Raw genomic sequence first — 21,354 nt, 5'->3', positions numbered from 1 at the left:
AAGTGTGTAACCGTGCGTTCGTGTGGTATATTATGGTAGTATTATAAATGTAGCTACTATTTCTCAATATATTTCATTTAGTTTTTGAAACAACTGCAAAAAACGATCTTTATTAATTATTTTAATTCATGAAATATATTATAATGCCACTAATTGTCGTCAAGATTGCGTGGTACCTAACCATATAATGTTTTATTATTGATGCTAAATTTAGATTTAAATTTGATGTGAGTAATATTATAATGTTTTGAATTGTCTTGAAGCGACCCGAATTACGCATTTCAGTAACGTCGGGTAGGTACTATATACGTACATTCACTGGTGACATAAAATGTCAAATATTCAAGAGGCGGAACACAGTCATTTTCGAATTCTATTAATTAAACATAGGTAATATGTTATATGTATTTAGTTTATTATACTATTCCATGAGAGTTGTATATTTTCAACCAGTGAGTATGCATAGTGCCTGATGATGCAAAAAGGCAAAATCCGGGTAGTTCAAAAGAATTCAAACGGAATTGTATAATAATAAGAGTAATTAGATCTTAAGTAATCCATTACTGAAACTTACAGGTAGATAGATACACTAATTATACATTAAAAATAAAACACTTTTTAAATTTTGTGAAAACATTTTTAATGTAGGAAAGTTACCAATTAAATACAATTAAAAGAAAATAATGGATTACAAAAAATAATTATTTACATTTTTTTTGTTTCTATTTAAAAATACTTCTTTTATCACATGGTGTTAAAATCACTTGTTGAGTGAATCTGGTTTCGTCTGTTTCTTCAAATTCAGTGCGTCCTTCTGTGACTCCGTGCAGAATTCTGGAAAATATAACAAATAAAAATAAGCAATTAATACTGGACCCGAATAATTTCGATATGTAAAAGGATTTCTATGAACTTAGGTATTACATTATTAAACGTACATTTGAACTATATAACAAATAATACTTCAAAGTACATAATATTATTTGAATCGCCATTAAAAACGCGAAAACGTCTTTAGTGTGGTTGAATTGGTAACCATATTATAATTGTGTGCTGACGAATTGAAAAATGGCGGGCATAAATAAGATGGTAGCCTATTTTAACGTTGATTATATGCACATATTACGACATACCTACTGTTGTTCTTTAAGCGTCAATTACGAGCTGTTTGTTGGCGAATTTAAAAGCGGGCGATTCAGCTACTGTGATTTGATGATTACACACAAAACTTTCCATTCGCTGAGAAGCCACAAGCCAGCGACTATTTTGACAGAACGTAGTTCGTTTTTTTACCGGGAGGTTGCTACTGCGCTCTACTGCGCAGACGCAGTAGGCCCACACGTTGGCGTATAGCGTGTAAAGTTGACCGGCTTTCAACTTTTCTCCGTAGAGTGTTTACAACCTGCTTGTTAGCTTATTCGATGATTACACTGGGCGACTTTACAGGCAGATTGTAAATTCGCCAATTCGCGTTGTTTTCTTTAATGCTGGCTTAGCACTACTATGGTAGTTTTTCGTGGTCCAATACTACCTACTTTTTAGTTCATTAAAGTTTTCCTAACAATACGATCGAATAATTGAATATTTTTCTTTGTTTACGAAATTACAGAATACGGTAAAATTATGTGGTGTAAAAGTGAGTTTATTGTGGTCGAATATCAAGCTTTCTTGAAATTTCCTGAAGGAAAGCTTTATTACAGCCTTGTTTCAATATAATTGCTTCATCCATATGAACTTGAACGAGGATATTATTAGGAAGAGAAAATTGAAAACGTCATCAAATTATACGTTTAATTAAAACGATCCAATAAATAAACATTTAGGGCTGCCATATAATAATATATTCCAATGAAATAGATTATTCTTAAGTTCTTTGCTTTAATAAAAATTCTCACAAATAAAATTAGATAGAATCAGACTTCTTTAATTGGTTTTTTTAAATTAAAATTGAGCTTATAGATAATATAATAATCCTTGGATACTTACGGACTTTACTGGGTTCCCATCCAATGTATTCTCCGGTTCTATTATTTTCCTGTTCTAACCACTCCTTCAATGGTTGGAAGTAGTCAAGTAATCCACTGGCATCCATATTTCGCTGACCGGTGAGAAGTTCCATAGCATCTTGCCACGGACGGGAATTACCCATCTGAAGCATTTTTCTGAAAATTAAAATCTAATTTTAATACACTCATCATGAATAAATATTTTTTTGATTTCAGATTTATCATGACGTGTCAGATTTTTTTAGTCCTACAGTTAACGTTAAAGATTCAAATCTGTTTAATAAATTCAATTATATTTGTAGGTACTTTTTTCTAAATTTAATTATCACCAGCAAAAAATTAATAGCTAGTCCAACTGAACTTTTACGAGTTCAAAAATACATATTTTAAGTTAAGTACTGTAATTTGATATGATATACAGCAAAATTATTATTCGCCATTCAAAAGATTAGGCATGACTTTAGAGATGATAATCATTAACATAAATAGATATATATAAAAAGAAAACATTAGTTGGCAAAAATTTATAATTAACATATTATATTAGGTATTATAAAATTAGTTACTTAATATATCAAAATATTTTTTTCCAAACGGAAGTAAAAGTAATTAAAATTGATAAAAATTTCAAAGATAATTTTATTTGTCAAATTTTGAATTGTGTCAATTTACTTAGGGACGGGAGTGAAAAATATGTGAAACAATAATATAGTCTATATAAATAAAGTCGTAACAAATAATAAATTACTATTTTTATAGAATATAATAAATATTTACCCGAGAGCATTACCGGCCTCACTACTCTGGTAAATATCACAGCTAGTCAATTTCTTGGTTTCATCTCCAGGAACAAATTCTCCAGCCTTCTGGCAGAGAGCTCGATGGAATTGGAACTGAATCACAAAACTGACATAGTATCTGAAAGAATAAATAAAAACAACTTGTTTAAAAAACTGTATTTCAAGCTATAAAAAAAGTATTAAGATAAATTTTAATAAGCATTATAGATGATAGATTATTGGCAATACGAGAGTTTATATATTTATTGTTATAATTTATTTTATTTGAAGGTGTTTATGTAGCGGATAAATTACTGTATCTTTTAAAAAGCACTTTCTGTATTATGTTATCTTTTCAGCATACAATTAATTTGATGCATTACTGACTGACGAAAAAAATGCTTTTATTGAGGTTTGTTTAATATTTTGGCGATTCCAATATAACCTATTCGACAAGTTACAAAACTTAAATCCATCAAAATATGCATATAACTAAGTATTTAAGCATTTAAACTTATAGTGGCGACGATTGATAATTACGTATTTTCTCACACATATGCATGAATTAAAATATATGTTGCTAATGCATGCATTAGATTGGTTATTATATATATATAATATTAAATCCATCAATTGTATTGTAATTTATATTGCAAGATTTATTAAAGTGTACCTTTCAGCCACATCATTGATATAAATTTAATTATTATATCATAAATTATAATATTATTGTCATATTTGTTTTATTGTTTGATATGCTACACCGATTTTGATAATGTTTATAGCTGAATTTTTATCAAAAAAAACTGCAATAAAATATATGGTGTATTTTTGACTAATGCGTGGTAACAAAGTATCTGAATTAAGTGCAAAACACTCAATGCAATATTACGTTATTAGCATTTTTATGGTACAAAAATACAAGTCACCTTGCATATTCAACATCAGCCGAGACGTGATATTTAGCAGCAGCGTCAAAATCGTCTTCTGTTCTGGTGGTCGGTGGCTCAAGACCTTGGAGATTTTCCCTCAGATTCCAGAAATGACAGTTGTAATCCTCAGGTTGAGTTTCACCACGGAATATAGCATAACGATAAACATCGAGGAGGTAGGCAAATGGCAGGAATACAATCTTTTCAATACCCTGAAAAAATGAAATTCAATATTAAGTTTGGTATATACTGTTTTATGTCGGTATTGTAGCATTTTTGACTTACATTATTGTAAGTATTATCCATCTTTATCTTATTCTACTTATTGAGAATCCAGTATTCTGGTCCATGTGTTAACACCGGACGCAAAAGAGTTTTATAGAGAGTTATTTTGGTTATCTGTGAGACAGTTCTATTTTTCATAAATTTTTCGAGACCAGCATAGGATGTTGGCGGGGTAATTCGGCGATACATATATTTCAACGGTTGCAAAGTATCTGAGATAAATAAATTGTTACAAAGTTTCAAAAGGATCGATCGCTTTCGATTAAGCGATAATGCTGTTAATTTTTGTTGAATAATTACCTTGCTGTAAAGATGATTTATTTCAGTTTGAGCATCATCAGCCTCTTCAGGTAGTAAACCAATCTTTCTCAAATGTTTTGGAGTGGATACTGATAAAGAAATAACGTCTCCGACAGCTTCATGGAAACCTATAAAGAAAATCGAATTGTGATTCAGTAATTAGTAATATTATATTTTTTATTTGATTAACATAATAAAACTCTCGTACAATCTAAGTGCCAAATGCAAAGATGTTGACGATTTATGAACTCGTTACACACATAGTTGACAGTTTAGAAAATCAATCAATAACATCGTCAAAGTCGTTTTTGACGATCGAAAGTACTGCTGTATTATATTTAGTACATACAATTCTGACTTTAAAATTGGAAATGAGTAAATAGATGATATTTAAACATCAGATTTACTTTTTTTATTACAAAAACTGTATGACAAACTTATCCATAATCAGACGTTTCTTTGATGTAGGTATTATTTTAAATATTATTAAAAAACTGTTATCTATTTAAATAAACCAATTATTTATATTTAACTATTTTTTTTTATTCAATGAATAATTCACAAGATTTACGAATGTATCATTCTAATTATTGAACATACATAATTTTGAAGAACACTTTCTGAGAGAATATATTATAACCAATAGAAATAATCTATGATTTAATAAACAAAAATCGATTGCCAAAGTAGCTTGATTTGGAAGAGCGCTGATGAGTGGGTATTAAAATTGGCCATAAGTTAATATTTATCGCAAATAGTAATGCGCGGATGGGGCGTAAACCCGGGAGATACAGGGTTCGATTCTCTGCCGGGGTGGCTTACTTTTTTCAAAAAAGATTTTTTCTATTGGTTATAATATATTCTCTCAGAAAGTGTTTTTCAAAATTATGTATGTTCAATTATTTATATAATTAAACAATATATTACGATAAGGTGGTGCATAATTTAGTACAACCCAGAAACATATTAAGAATTTATTGAAAAAAATCTTTAAAAAAAACTGTAACTAGGTACCAAACAAGACTTAGACCCACATGCAGGAGTAACATTCCGTCTTTGCCATTTAAAACGTTTCAAAATCTGTTAATTACGATGACATTTAAAGAATATTGCAGTCTTAAATCTCATCTACTGAAAAAAAATATGTCGTATTTAACTGTTGGATGATCAACGTATATTTTTCTTCCTTTTTTCCTTGCTATTTTGAGCTTTTTACGATGGTAATCTCAAGAGATAATGTAGTGAATGGTACTATTAAGTATATGAATCCAAACGCCACTCTAAGTGTGTCAAAAGGTGCACTATTTTGTTGACAGTTAATATTTATTGGAGTAAAAGGGAGGGCGTGGATGGTTGTAACAGGCATAATACGTTGAGGAAAGAAAGAAGAAAAATCACGGTTACAATCCAAAAACCAATTACCATATCAGACACCATGTAAATCTCAAGCAACGTATAAAAATCATATGAAAAAGTAAGAGTTAAATAATGAATGAATATTAATTCATTTCAATAACATCGTTTATATTATAATAAATTGTTATTATATAATCTATTATTTATATTTTAATATAAAAAAAATATTTTCCTGCATGAAAACGTGCAAAATAATATAAAACGTATTGTAGTATTATGCAAATACAGTGAATAAAATTGTGCAATTACTGTGCATTAAATAACCGCAAAATAAATAGGCAGTGTATTAAATTACTAACACTACAAGCAAGACTATACAATCACCAGTAAAAGATTATTAGTTCCCTACAATCAAAATATTATATATAAAATAAAATATTCTATCGACTTCTTTTCTTGAATGGTCAATAATTATGAGCCTTGTGATATTATCATCTAGGCATGGCTCCCAAAAGGGGCGGCTGAAAAGGCTATAGCCTGGGGGCCCGGGCTTAGGGACGGCCCGGCGTGGCAGGTCAACCACTTAAGCGATATAAACACACCACATATTTTTTTTTAAAAAAGGTCGCATTTGACGAATATATTTTTATTTTATAATTATTTTTAGTGTGTCTTCATAGTATGATGCCGTCTTCATAAAAATATTTTTGATATTGATGTCATCAATTTGAAACCTTCACCGACAAATTTCTTTTGGTCAGTTTCCATATAGAAATACGAAAAAGTGAGCGTCGCTGATTTACTTTTCGAGATACTCAATTTTGAACATTTCCTTATTCGATATCTCAAAATAAATCGTCGATTCTCAGTGTTTTAAAAGAATCAATCAAAAAGAAACAAACAAAGCTCATGCCTGTCAAATATTAAATACCTAAAATTGTATCCGTGTACTTCAGCTGATTATGTAATAAAATGTGTTGGAATATATGCCTTATTTATTAATCTCCTTGAGTTGAAATTCAAATCGATCTAAACGTACATGCCAATAATATATTAAAACCAGAACAAGAGTCCAATGAGCTAAGAGGGTGTCTAGTAATTCACTTATTGCAATATATATATATATAGTAATGTTGTCAGTTAGTAGTGTGCAATTTGTGGACGCCAAATACGTATCAGCGTATTAACATGCTAACATGGTGATTTCCCTTATTTTCGATGAAATTTTTACTGTTAGGTAACACAAAATACGTGTTTTCCATTTAATGTTGAGAAACTATTGTTTTATATATTATATCGGTAACTTACATACAGTTTTAACATTAAAATCTGTACAACTTAGTAAAACTGTGGCATTCTAAGACATTTTTTAAAACTAAAAATATAATAAAAATATGTATCTTCATCTTTAAATTAAATATAATATATTATAATATACAATATATAGGTACATATTATTGACATTATAATGACTTTGAACTTGTGTTGTTAAAAGATAATGTTTATAGAAAGTCGGACACACACGCTCATTTATATACTTGTGATTTTTTTTTGTAGACGACTAATATAAAATTTATGTTTACAAGCTTTAATATGTGAGCATAATAAATGATTATTTGGGTTGATATTTGCTTGGAAACACTGAATGAAATTGTAAAAAATATATTTTTTGGTCAATAGTTATTAATGATCTTACACCAAGGGCGGCGCTACCTTAAGGGTCCTTAGGGACCATCCCCACAACGTCATCATGTCAAAAATACACGTCCGATATTTTTATCATTGTCATAATATACATACTTAAATACATGATTAAATGAATTATTTACTTTATTTTATCCATCGAAACCCGTCGAAATTTTATAAAGCTATTTATTAATATAATACAAATAAATAAAGCAATGATTGTAAATCATGTAATAACATAATTATGATTACCCGGTAATAGAATAATTATTTTAATTAAATATGCCCTATTTCACAACGACACCCATGTACAAATTAAGAGAGATATGGCGTCTATTTTTCGCTGACCCCAGTCCCAGTTCAGTCCTATATAGTCACCATGCTTCACGAATCGCGCTTTTAAGAAGTGATTAAGTAACGACTCAGATAATCGTATTCTTTATTCTGAAAAATTAATCATTTCCTCATCATTAAAATTATATTATTATAAGTAGCTTGGTACATAGTCTATAATATGAGAAAGTATGTAGGTATGTATATTTAATAATTAATGGCTAAATCCCACCACCTAAAAAGTTGTCGAACCGCCACTGCTTACGCCATCACCAAAAAATAGTGTAAAGTGATGATAATCCCGTAAGTGCCAAAATAGTAAATAAACTCTACAACAAATTTAATGCAGTACTATGATTGAATTACTAAAAAGCGTCATAACTCTGAGTAGATAAATGTGTTAATTATAGGTTATTAGAATTAATCACATATACAAACAGAAACCATGCTGGAAACAAGAAGACGGTAATTTACAACACACGGTGCAGGCGTAATGTTCTAATCAACATACCTGGATTAGCACCAGTTTTAAAAATATCAGGCAAATGTTTGTATTGCAAATAATACTGTACGTGGCCCATCTCATGGTGGACCGTTTCAAAATCAACCGAGTTTACAACTGTGCACATTTTAATCCTAGAAAAAATTAGAAAAGGTAGAGACGTTAGTAATATTTGAGAATTATTAATTATTGATATTTACCTGGATTTGCTCCTGTTCTGAAAACATTTGACTGGTTTCTATACTGTAGGAAATATTGAATGTGGCCCATTTCATGATGAACTGTTTTAAATTGTTGCGCTGTAACCACAGTGCACTGTTTAATCCTTCAGAAAACCAAAATAATTATAGCATAGTTCATATTATTATGTCACATCGCATATCCTGACGGGGGAAGTGAAAAATTGCAACTTTACTTTAAATTACCTAATTAATATTCAGAATTTTTAAGTTTTTTGAAGGTAATACTGAAATAATGATAAGTGCATTCTTGGTGTCAAAACATATGAGATAAACTTAAAAACAAGTTAAAAAATATGTTATTTTCAATAGTTGCATAATATGCAAACAGTAAATTTTGTAACATAAAGGAAACGCGACTTAAAGGAATACTTATTGGTAATATTTAGGTAATTTAGCTATTTAGGACATTTCGGAGGCTTTGTGTTGCAAACTTTTTATGGCCTGATAGTAGTTGATTGGTAGCTTCAAAACCTTGGTCTTCCTGTGGGTTTATTCTTTACTTATCGAACACTAAATTGATAAATAGTATCAAACTTAGGGTAGGTTTGTATCAAAATATTAGCACGTATTGTAACAATTACACGAAGCTGGTTTTTATTGTTGCAATAAGTGCGATATTTTAACAGCACCTATCTTGCTGCTGTTAAAATATCGCACTTATTGCAACAATAAAAACCAGCTTCGTGTAATTGTTACAATAAGTGCTAATATTTTGATAAAAACCTACCCTAAGTTTGAAAATATTTATCACTTTAGCGGTCGATAAGCATAGAATAGACCCACAGATATAGTGTTCGTTGATGCATTTATATTCAATTACACTGTTATGTGATTTCTTTGTAATATTATTATATTCCTCATAAACTACCCTACTAAAAATAGTTGTAAATTCGTATTGGAATAACTCTTGCTTTTTGCGATGTTAAGGATAACATTATAAACCTAAATATTAATTAAGTGCTCTTTTTCGTCTAAATTTATCTGTTGCATAAATAGAGTAGGTATAATGAGCAAAATCTACCTATATAGAGTCGTTGATTAGTAAATCTCTATTCTAATACGAAGAATTTTGTTATTTTGTCAAATATATAAAATTTCTAAAAAAAATTTTCTCGTACAAAAAGATAGATTGAAGTATGATTTTGTTATTATAATTTCTCACTCCATCTACTCAAATACCCCTTCTCCATATTAGATAGTTCCTTTGCTATCTTATCCAAACAGATTTGTATTAAATAAATTTTATATAAATATTAAATAAATTCAATCATATATTTTGGTACTCACACTTGATAAAGTTCACCATCTGAGTAAAACACATGTCGTAAAAAAGTTGTATTTGTGGTAGATACCAAGCGATAAACATAATATGTATGTAAATTAATATTTTCACTAATCTAGATATGAATTGTTGAAAACTATATGTATTAAAATTTAGTCTAATTTAATCTGTTTTGTACCAATGGAACTTATGCATAGTATCAATAAGAATATCGCTGTTCTTGCAAATAATGATCAGTAGGTCACTGATAACTGTCAAAAGATCTTATGAATTATATGTTTATTGTTGTAAATATGTAAAAATTATTTACGACTTATGATTCCAACGAATCGCTCATATAGTCGATAAAATCCACTCGTGAGCTAATGAATTTAAGTAGAGTTGATTTGTAATGACTTAAAATAGTCAGTAGACTGCTCACTGTTATTATTCTAACTTTTTCACTTTTTTTAATATTTACGTATTCTTTATTTTCAAATCTAAATATAAATCAATAATAAATATATTGCAATTTAACGAGTTAAAATTTATTATTGTTCATGGAAATGGAATATCATTGTTGGTGAAATATGTATTTAAGAAAATGCAAATTGAAGCAGTAAAAAATCAGTGGACCATCATTTTTCAATAAAACAGTTTTTTTTATTGTCAATATTTTTTTTTCAGATTTTACACCCACGATAGCCTAGTTGGCAGAGCAGTTGCGTATGAAGCCGTGGATCGCGGATATGATCCCAGGACTGGGCATAAAAATGCATTTAGTGTATATTTGATCCAGTGTTTGACGATTGGTAAATTTTCCACGTAAAATTCATTCCACGTAAAAAAGGTATGTAATATAATTTATACTCTGTAGAGGTACACATGCTCCATTTTGCAGTGAACATGATAATTTTCTTTTTCTATTAAAAAGTGAGATATAAAATATATTATTTTAATTTTTGTTTTCATTTTCGTTCGTTAAATAAATAAGTAAAATGAACTTATATAATACCTGAAATCTTTTCCGTCAAAGAAGTCCCAAGCTGAAGCATGGCACACTAATTCTCTTCCATCGGTTGGTTTTTCAATGATAGAGTTCTTCCAAAAATCTTTGGGCACTGCTGTTAGATTGATAGATTGGAAGAATTCATCAGCCATTTGGAACATCTTCAATGGTGTATAATTCTGGAAATTTTAAATTTATAGCTTTTCATAATATGATCTGAAAGTGTATGTATTAATCCCAAATAATAATTGACTGCCTCACAAAATGTAACTTTTGAAATCGTTTGTTATTTTTTTGTTTTATATTTACATAACCTTCAAAGATAACATCTTTAATAAATTCCATCATGAATAGTCTAGAAGATTTTATAAATATTTATTACCTATAATTATTGGACTTCTAACCCATTTTATTAATATTTATTTTTTCTACGGATATTTTTAATATGTATATATAGGGCAGCTCTCATTGTGCAGTGCGTAAGACCGTAAGGTAACTTCTTGAGGTTTTCTCATATGCCCATGGGTTTTTTTTTCACGGAGGATTATTATCCGCGGAGATATTGACGGATGGTTTTTGTCGACTGGGTAATCATCCAGTAACCATTGATCACTTTATAACAAAGGTTGCCTTTATTGTAAAATAATATTGAATATATTAACAATACTTATTAAATGCTAATAAGTATAGAGTTTTGTATACCTGTGCAATCATTCCAGAGGTGGCATCAACATCTGGTTTATCAGGGTATGGTCTGCTAAATTCTTCGACATTGCTCCATTGCTGTGCCCATACGTTTCCTAGGTCACACAAAAAAAACTTTTATCACTTATAAAATTATTCTTTCGACATGGTTACTTCATGGAATTTGAAATTGAATTCTAATTGACTTTTTTTCCATTCTCCCAGCAGATGATAATATACATATTACATAAGTATTAATTATTTCAGATGGTTTCAATTGGAATCGGTATATAAATTTTAAACGTCACTGATTTTATTTATGAAACTTCTACGAAAATAAAGTATAATTTTTTTGTCTTAATAGAACATTGCGGAAGAAATATTTCCAAAAAAAATGATGAAACGATGGTTGAGATAACTTGTTAAATAATATTTTTTATCTATTTTATTATCATATATCAAGTAGAAATAACCAAATGATGCTGAATGATTCAATGAATGCTAATTTTATCTTTGAATAAAAACAACTAGGTATTAAAACTAATTTCTCAATAAATAAATTGTTAGTTATTTCGACACTAGATTCAAGATTGTGACTAACACCTAGACTCCCTTTAAACATTTTGCATTGTAATTTTTATGGTACCGACTTGAGTTCAATCGTAAAATAATATTTTAATTTCTACTTTTTTATATGAGACGGCTATAGTATGACATTAAAATTAATATAAATAGTAAAATGCTATTTTTCGTACCTAGAAGATGAGCTGGAATAGGTCCTTTACGGCTGACGACGGTGTCTCCATACTTGTCCCATAGACGTTTCCTGACGTAGGCGTGGATTTGAAGATACAGAGGCTTTATTTGTTCCCAAATTTTGGCCATTTCATCTTCGAAGTCATCTTGTTCATATTCGTTTAACCAGCTTTGCGCATTGTCAGTGAAGTCTGAAATATATTTAAAATGTTTACTACATCCCAATGATTTTAATAAACAAAAAAAATACGTGATACATAAATTAGTGGAAGATTATATTATATTAATATTTTTCATAATATTTCCGTACTTGATACAGATCATAAACATATTGTATATGTTACCCGACCCATGAGTCAAACTCGCTTCAACTACTAACTAGGTACTCCACAGCGGGATAAAATTGTGTAATTAACTGTTGCTAATAATCCAAACAATTACTTTATTTTGGTTTGAATAAACTGACAATAAGTATGTTGGATTCACAACTAAGCAATGTGGCTAGTAGGTATGTAAAAATTCAACATCGCTGGTGTATACGAATAAACGATACAATAAATACAAATAAAGGATAGAGAAAACCACTCACTATTCATTCTGGCAGCTTCGTTAGACAGAGCAACATAGTCGATGAAAGATTTCTTCACTTTGGCACCGGCTTCCTTGTGCCACTGCAACCAAGTGTGCTTCAGCTCTTGGGGATCCTTACTTTTTGCGAAAATTTCTGTGATTTCTAAAATTTATTAAAAACACGCACTATTAGGTCATTTGTTATAATATGTATTGAATGTTTATGGCTTGCGTTACATTAAAATATTGAATGAGGTACGCGATTTTCCCTTTGTCGTCGTTTATTACAATGCTATTTACTAGAGCTTTACTCGTGCTAATCACGAAGATTCTTAACGGCCCACGTGCGCCACATAGGTCAAAATGGAGGTTTTATGGTATTTTCAGAGCATAATCCTGGACATTCCGTAAACGTTGTAGATAATCTATTTATATAATTTTGAAGTAAACTGTATAGGTACACACATCACTATAGTCTGGGTGGTTTCATACTATATTTTCATATGAAGTATTTATTATTCCTTCTCCAACAGAATTTTTTTACAGAACTATTGTAAAAAAAATAATAAAAAGATATTGATGTTACACATTATTTAACAATACTATTAATTTTAGGTTTGTTTCACTATATAGATAAGACGATAGTTATTGGAGAAATGTTTATAAAATTATTTAAATTAAATAAAAAAAAAAATATTTCTTCAAATATAGGTGTGCCATATTTTATTTTTTCTTCTTCTAAATGTAAAATTCTAACACCATTAGTCCAGTGGAATAATTTACAAAACTTGCATTTTTACATTAAGGGCCATTTTTAAGATATTTGAGTCGTTCTAAAATTTTACCGGAAAGCCTGCCTAAGTATATTTCAAAATTATGAAGAAAATTTCAATTTTCTATAATTACCATCTGATTTTATTTATTTTCAGTTTTATCGTGTATTTAATGGTAATGATTACTTATTTGAAATTAAATTTGACTTGTTGCAATTGGAAGCCCATTTTATACCAAAATGAGGGTTATAATTTAAATTTTCTATAATTGCCATATCAAATGATAGATTGTAAGTTTATACATATACCTACAATACAATGCGAAATACTTTTCGAATAACGTCAGATCGATTGACACAAAAAATATGATAACAATGCACCGTACCTGGCTCCAAGCTGAGGCTGCACCTCTTAGGATCTGTATAAGAGCAGATCTTTGCTGTGGCATAGTTTCCCTCCATATCTGCGATGGCTTTTTTTAGCTGAGCTAATTTAGCATCCGGCAGTGCCGCACTCCCAAGTAGTGAATATCTCTTAAACTTTCTCTTGAGGTCGTAGTCCTGGAAATCTTGCCATTTGAATGACACTGTTTCCTCCCAGGACATCTTGTCCAACTGAGCAATTTCTAAGGATATGTTCAGCTGGAAAAATCCCAATCACTTTAATTAGTAATTGAATTCGATTCAGTTTGGTCCTTTAAAAGGAAAAGTTCACTATATCTACATTTTTAAATTATTAATTTTGTATGTATAATGTTCATATTTTTCTTGCGGTATAATTTTTTATCCCATTTCAATAATTACGTTGTCCAACCCAATTCTTATGCCGTGTCCACATTGGCGAGTTGCTGGCAACCTCATTAAATTTCACGATAACTATCATCAATTTTTAAATGAAATTTAATGAGTTTGCCACTAGGGAATCCAATCCCGAGCCAAAATTCTGATCCCGGGATTTTGGGATTACAATTTGACAATCCCGGGATCTTAGGGTTGGTCCCGGGATTGGCATTTTTTTCCATTGTTAATATAAAAAAAAATATTTACAAATAACATTGATAACATCGGTCAAAAATAAATCTAGTATAATTTATACTATTTAAGACATTCATTGTTAATATTGTATACGTTCAATCTTGGAAATACATGAGTTTAATGTAGTAAATAATATTGTAATATAAATAATAATGTGAATTTAATATGAGATTGCTGTTTCTGATAGTAAAGCAAACCATGGTGTACTTAATGACCTTTTTGCTTCATAAATCTAATTAGTCAGCCAATTATAAAACTGCCGTAAAACGTATGATATCATGGTGAAATTACTTTGTTAATAGTACAAAGCATTGTTTTTTCCAATCTTTCTCATTTTTATTAATTTATGTAAAAAATAAAATGAATCGGCAACTTACACATAGGTATAAATCAAACTTCATTCAAACTCTTATTTTTTTTTCTTATATTGTTTATTTCTAATGTAGTTATTTGTTATTAAAAGTATTTTTTCTGTTATATTTTCGTTTTTATTTTATTTTCCATAAAATTGATAAAAAAATGAATCCCAAAGTTTCGGGATTATGTTTATCAATGAGGATTCATAGGTATTCATAGGGATTCATAGGTATTGAAAATAGCTCGGTATCACGAGATTGGAATCCCTAGTTGCCAGCAACCTGTTCACAATGTGGACACCGCTTTACATGGCTTGACGAATTTCACTTTATGCTCTCTATACTTTGGACTAGACCGGTGGTCGGCAAACTGCGGTTCGCGAGCCACGTGTGGCTCTTTGGCCCCTTGAGTGTGGCTTTACCACAAATGACTACGTACGGACTCAAATAGTGAAAGATAGAACAGTCAAAATGCCTTCGAATATAAGCTTTATCAATAGCAGTTGACGAGTCTTGTTACATAAATGATACAGCACAAATTTGTACGATTTATTTCATCTACTGGTCTTAAAGAAGAACTTTTAGGATTATTGCCACTCAAAGGTCAAGCACGTGGAGAGAATAATGATGTAAGTGGGTGCATGGAAAAACATCATATTCCACTCTATAAAATTGTGTCAATTTCAAAAGACAGGGCGAAAAGTATGACTGGCGTAAGAAAAGGGTGTGTTACTAATTTGAAAGAAAAAAATAATCACGAGATATTTGCTTACCATTGCATCATTCCCCAAGAAGCGCTTTATGCGCCGATATTTCCAGAAGAAATTTTCAACGTTATGGAATTTGTGATTAAGATTATCAACTCTATTATAGCTAAAGCTCTTAATTGTCGCCAATTTAAAGATTTTTTAGTTGAAATGGAGAGTGAGTACGCAGATCTTCTGCTGCATAATAAGGTACGTTGGTTATCAAGAGGAAACCTTTTAAAATGTTTCGCTTCCTTATTATTAGAAATCAAAGCATTTCTCCTTGTGAAGGGTGTTCACTATCCAGAAATAACGGATGATCAGTTGATCCAAAAAAATTATTTCATGGTGGACGTTACGTTTCATCTAAATCAGCTTAATCGTAAACTGCGGGGGGAAGGAAACACATTTTTTTCGATGTTAGAAGAAGTTATTTCATTTGAAAACAAATTATCCCTTTATGCTCAAGATTTTGAAAAAGAATCTCTGCTAACTAAGCCTGCTGAAACATCGCCAAGAAAATCATTCTGATATTGACATTTGCTATTTCAAAACAACAATTTTAAATAAGAGGGAAGCTTTTCTCAACAGGTTTCAGGAATTCAGAAACAGCAAAGCAACGTCAGTTTTTGTTTAAAAAACCTTTCAATGCTGAGGTAACACAATTAATTTTCCCCCCCTTAATATTGACATTGGAAACTTTGAAATGCAATTGCTGGATTTAAAAATAAAAAATTACGAAGCTCTACATTTGAACGCCTCTGTGCTGATTGGACATATTGGAGAAAAACAAATATGAACATGGTTCACAGCACAAGTAGTCTGCTTTGAAAGACCTGGAGAAGGAAGATATGATGATTTATAACACCTCGAATAGTATTCCTGACTCATATGATCAGTTGGAAAAACTAGCGTTTGCCGTACTTTCACTTTCCGATTCTACATATTCATGAGAACAATCTTTTTCAAGCATGGACCTTATTAAAAGTAAATTGAGAAGTTGTCTTATTGATGAGAACCTGGAATGGTGCCTAAAATTAAAAACAACAACATACAAACTTGACTTCTTTGACTTTGACTTGAATTGTATGGATACTTTACTAACAATTTAATTTTTATCAATAAATACGATCATTATTAAGTATGATATCAAGTTTTATTCAGTGTACTTATAGCTTAATTAAGATTTAAAACTTTAATTAAAGTTTATTAAGTTACTAAACAGTGTCCTTACATATATATACTTTAAGTTTAAGAAATTTGGCTCTCAGAAGAAATCTCAATCGTTGTACTGTTGATATTTGGCTCTTTCGACTAATGAGTTTGCCGACCACTGGCCTAGACTAATAAATAAATTACTTACAGGAACTAGATCTATCATACCTTCACTTCCTGATTATAATCGGTTATGTTAGATCCATAGGCCCAGTCAGCAATTACTTCCCTGTTTCTCCTCTTGGATGTCTCCAAGTCCAGTTTCTGCATGTAAGTGGCTGCTTTAAGTTCTTCATATTCCAGATCTGAATCCTTTCCTCTGACTGTGAGGGGGAGAGCGATAGCCAATATGACTATCACCAGTGCGATGGCGATGCCTATCTTCATGATTGTCTGTAATATAAAACAAAATACGTTTATAATTTACATTACAAAACATTTTATTACCTTATAAAAAATGCATTTAATCCACCCTATTATGACGCCACTAACAGCGTATGTGTGCATATAAATGATGTAAAATGATATCAAAAATGCATATATAATATTTTGTATTGGATAAACAATGATACCTCAACGACATTATAGTTAAGAAAATAATATTATAGAGAAATTATTATGACTGTATGACATTATAATACGAGTATAAGATGCAAGTAAACAAAAGAAAGGATTACTGCTTTCATTTCTTATATAATAGCAATTATTATGTTTATATTATCTTAATATTATTTATTTAGTAGGTATCTATAGATATAGTTTGAGGTGCCAATAATGCCATTGGGTTTCCACTGGTACAAGCCCAGTATGTGGATGAATTCCGAGGGAAGTGGAACTGAGAATTGCAATACCGGGATCCTGTCGATACCGAAATACTGTATTAAAAAACAAATATACTCAGTAAAATATGTTATTTTACAGTATAATATTTTCAGTACCTATTAAGAAATCATAGAAATTAAAAATACTATTTCTCACCCGGTAAAAGTTAAATACCTAATTTATAAATATATACATTTTTTGGTCGGGATACTTCTCAACTTTGTTTTTGGATGAAATTTGGCGAGAGCTAAAAATTTCTTGTCGATTTCGGTTACAGGATGAAATTTTATTTCATTGTACAGAAAAGTTGGCAACACTAAGAAAAATTAGGATGTCGTGAAATATTTGTCTATATATGTTACTAATGAATACCGATATTCATTATGCAACACCAAAAAACCGGTATAGCAATCCCTAAGTGAAACCAAACTGTGGAAACACGAAATAGGTTGCATCAAAAAAAAATCTGAACCAAGAATAGTGGAAGGAGCTAAAAAGGCATTTATCCAACAGTGGATCTACCCGGCTGGTGATGATAATATGAATATTTTTTTTTATAAAAGCTTTAGTTGAATAATATGTTATTGCAATATTTTCGTTAAAAACGGTAGAATTTGCTAATCATGAAGCATGTATGCCACAAAAAATGCATTCAATACTCGTGCAGTTCAAATTATTTGCTTGGTACATGTCGTGTGGCCTTCGAGTTTCCTTGACTGAAAACGCTTTCTATTGTTTTGGCGCAAATAATGGTCGTATAATATATATAATCGGTCAACCGGTTGCCTTGTGTCCAAGCAAGGTCGACTCCGTGACTCTGGACACTCATCGTTGCATATTGAGTAAGTCATCATGACGATTACGTGATTAATATTCAACCTAGTATTATAAGTATTGTCGAGAAAACGTACCCTTGCAAAACGTCATTCAGCTGTTTAAACATCCTATGTGACAAAATTGAAATTTCACAGAAGATATAAAAAAACTTATTAATCAGCACAGAAATTAAAGTGGACTTTCAATTATTTTTTACAAATACATACTTAATCGAATAATTCGATTTAGGATTATTTATGACTATGTACATTAGAAGTATTGCAATCTTTTGAAATATATTATAATGAAATATAAAAAAAAAAAATTAAATAGGTACTATATAGAAAATTGAGACGACTAATGTAAAAAAATATCAAAATTTTCATATCGAAGAGTCCAATAATTGGTTTAACTATATTATTCAAGTGCATTTACTTTGAAAATCATAATTTATTTCAAAATTACAATATTTTCGTGAGGGTACTAACAGAAATTCGATTTTAACATAATATGCTATCAAAGTATTGTTTAGTATTGGTCTGCAATGTACTTCAAATTTGACTAAATTTGCCCTAATCATCATAAAATTATGTGGTTTCAAAATATTTTCTGCTGTATACTGATATGACAATAGCAAAAATATTATAATATCGACTTATCGGATGCAAGAATATAAATATTTTGGTTATTACTATATAACTATACTTATATATAATACGTAATATTATATTGTGTATATAGTCGCGTCTGCAGTCTACCAACTAAATAACAGGAAAAACTAATAATTACCAACGGATTTGTCGAATGCGTCATAACGTACGGTGACCACCCGTCCTTTTAGCACATTGTCTATTAAAAGTATTTATCTTGAGGGCTTAGTAAAAAATAAATACTTGTAATAGATACCGTGCCAAAATAAAGGGCGAATACTCACCATATTACGTCTGAGCAGTTTCAAACAAATCCGTTAGTAATAATTATTAGTTTTTCAAAAATCCGTTATTTAGTTGGTAGACGACAGATGTGACCACATACCTATTATACTTATTATGTTTACATTTAAATTGTACGTAGTATATTTTGCGTCTGCACAGTTCACCGTTAACCGTCTTACCGGAAAGAAATGACCGTACAGCATTGATTTTTTTATTAGTTTCAATAAGAACATTAACTTGATATTGATGTGTATCAAATAACTGATCCGACATGGTACTAAGCACAATTTTATATAAATATACACGATATGATTGCATTTATAATTAACTTTCCTACCCATTTTTGTATTCCGGTGGTTTTTATCACATATTTGTATGTGGCATATCTATATATTTGGGCATGAATTTGATCTTAATGCTATAGGTATAGCCATATAATTCTGATCCAACAGCAAACTATGAAGTGTGATATGGCCAACTACATGCGTATAAATTTCCCGACACGTTTTTTGGTCAATATATACTTTACTTTTGTTGAAAATGTTTAAAAACTAAACAATACTATAAATAAATTGTGACAGAGAAATACAATATCTTAGATACGTATGATCTGAAAGGAAAAAATAGAAAGCCTCACAACTGATTACGAAAAGAAGAAAAAACTGTACAATTTACTGGATGAAAAGCTTTAAATAATATTTTACAATTTAATCCAGAAGAATGATTTTGCAGCTGAACAAATCTAATAAAAAAACTTTACTAATTCGTCACATACGAAAAAAAAACAAATAATTTTTATCGTGAAAATGTGGTGACTGTATTATAGTCATACGACACTTGCCTTCTCTTTTTTGCAAGATATATCAGACATCTATAATTTTGATTATAATTATTATACTACTCGACTACTAAGCAAGTATTTTTCTTAGAAGTGGAATTTATTACCTGGTCATATTTTTGTAAAAATTGTGCAAATTGTTACTGCTGCTACAATATATTCGTAGAATACAAAATTTAGAATTATAAATACGTATGGTAATATTTTATTTTTATCATTTTATATGATAATTAATACCTACTGGATTAGAAAACCCAAAAAAATAGAGTTCCCATTATACCGGCTCATTAGTATTATATAAAATTCCGATTCCCACAATATACACAATGGTCGGTTAGACAACGTTGAAATGGAGTCGTATTAATTAATTAATATCTTGGCTGTGAACAGAGTGTTCGTCTATTGTTTAGTTTAAGATTTCCATATATAAAGCTACAGGAAGTACTTATTATATGCACAGATAAGTTAACATGGTCTGTCGATTATGACTAAATATCTCGTTAATTTTAACTAGAGTTGACTTGCTGGGAAGTGGTAATGGGTTGGGACCACACGTATTCTGGAGTAGATATCACTAATCATGAAACATTCAAGAAGACATCCCCCGAAACATATTATCATTGATATGACTAAATAAGGTCTAGGACGATTCGGCGACGGGACAATTAGGCGCCACGCTATCGAATGTAAATCAAAAATCAAGGGGGTAGCACAGACAATATTATTAATTTGTCTAATGATTTAGCATGCCGGGCGCATATTATGTCCAGCACGGTCGCTGTGAGACTCGAGATTGGGCGGGACAAAGTATAGAACGGGACAGGAAAACGACTTAAAAGGTTGCATTTTTTTATGGCAGTTTGAGAGATGACTCTATCTGAGTTATATTAAATCTATGTCGAAAATAAATAAATGTTCGTGAATTATAGGTACTTTAAAAATATATATTTATTATTATTGTTATTTAATACTTTATGAAAATTTAAATATGCACACGTAAATAATGATTTAATTGGGCATATATTTAAGAGTACTTTTATTTTTACGAGTATATAAAGCCTCAGACATGTTCAATCCGCAATAAAATCATTATGTTAAGAGGAAAATGAATTAAAAGT

The 21,354-nt window shown here is 30.2% G+C and overlaps 1 protein-coding gene across 4 annotated transcripts in view; it reads right to left on the bottom strand.

The window, feature by feature from the left end:
• Positions 1 to 615: 615 nt before the first annotated feature.
• The window catches only part of LOC147079119 (angiotensin-converting enzyme-like), a 62,446-nt gene continuing 41,707 nt past the window's right edge, over positions 616 to 21,354 (bottom strand). For 3 of the 4 annotated variants that reach the window (XM_085953466.1, XM_085953476.1, XM_085953474.1), the window contains 12 exons: positions 16,994 to 17,218; positions 13,860 to 14,115; positions 12,721 to 12,864; positions 12,131 to 12,322; positions 11,394 to 11,491; positions 10,698 to 10,870; positions 8,189 to 8,313; positions 4,303 to 4,430; positions 3,715 to 3,929; positions 2,784 to 2,924; positions 1,987 to 2,162; positions 616 to 834 (listed from right to left, as the gene is read on the bottom strand). In XM_085953466.1, coding sequence (XP_085809592.1) covers positions 761 to 834; positions 1,987 to 2,162; positions 2,784 to 2,924; positions 3,715 to 3,929; positions 4,303 to 4,430; positions 8,189 to 8,313; positions 10,698 to 10,870; positions 11,394 to 11,491; positions 12,131 to 12,322; positions 12,721 to 12,864; positions 13,860 to 14,115; positions 16,994 to 17,218 — 1,947 coding nt within the window. In that variant the 3' untranslated portion in view covers positions 616 to 760. Of the gene's footprint in view, positions 835 to 1,986; positions 2,163 to 2,783; positions 2,925 to 3,714; positions 3,930 to 4,302; positions 4,431 to 8,188; positions 8,314 to 8,379; positions 8,505 to 10,697; positions 10,871 to 11,393; positions 11,492 to 12,130; positions 12,323 to 12,720; positions 12,865 to 13,859; positions 14,116 to 16,993; positions 17,219 to 21,354 lie in introns of all 4 variants that reach the window. The other variant, XM_085953471.1, reaches the window with a different exon arrangement.

The sequence above is a fragment of the Rhyacophila brunnea genome, unplaced genomic scaffold, assembly GCF_057557595.1.
Source record: "Rhyacophila brunnea isolate RB1 unplaced genomic scaffold, BYU_Rbru_1.0 scaffold_10, whole genome shotgun sequence".
Lineage (NCBI taxonomy): Eukaryota > Metazoa > Arthropoda > Insecta > Trichoptera > Rhyacophilidae > Rhyacophila > Rhyacophila brunnea.
Note: the sequence above shows the minus strand (reverse complement) of the source record. Positions and strands in the feature narration are given on the sequence as shown.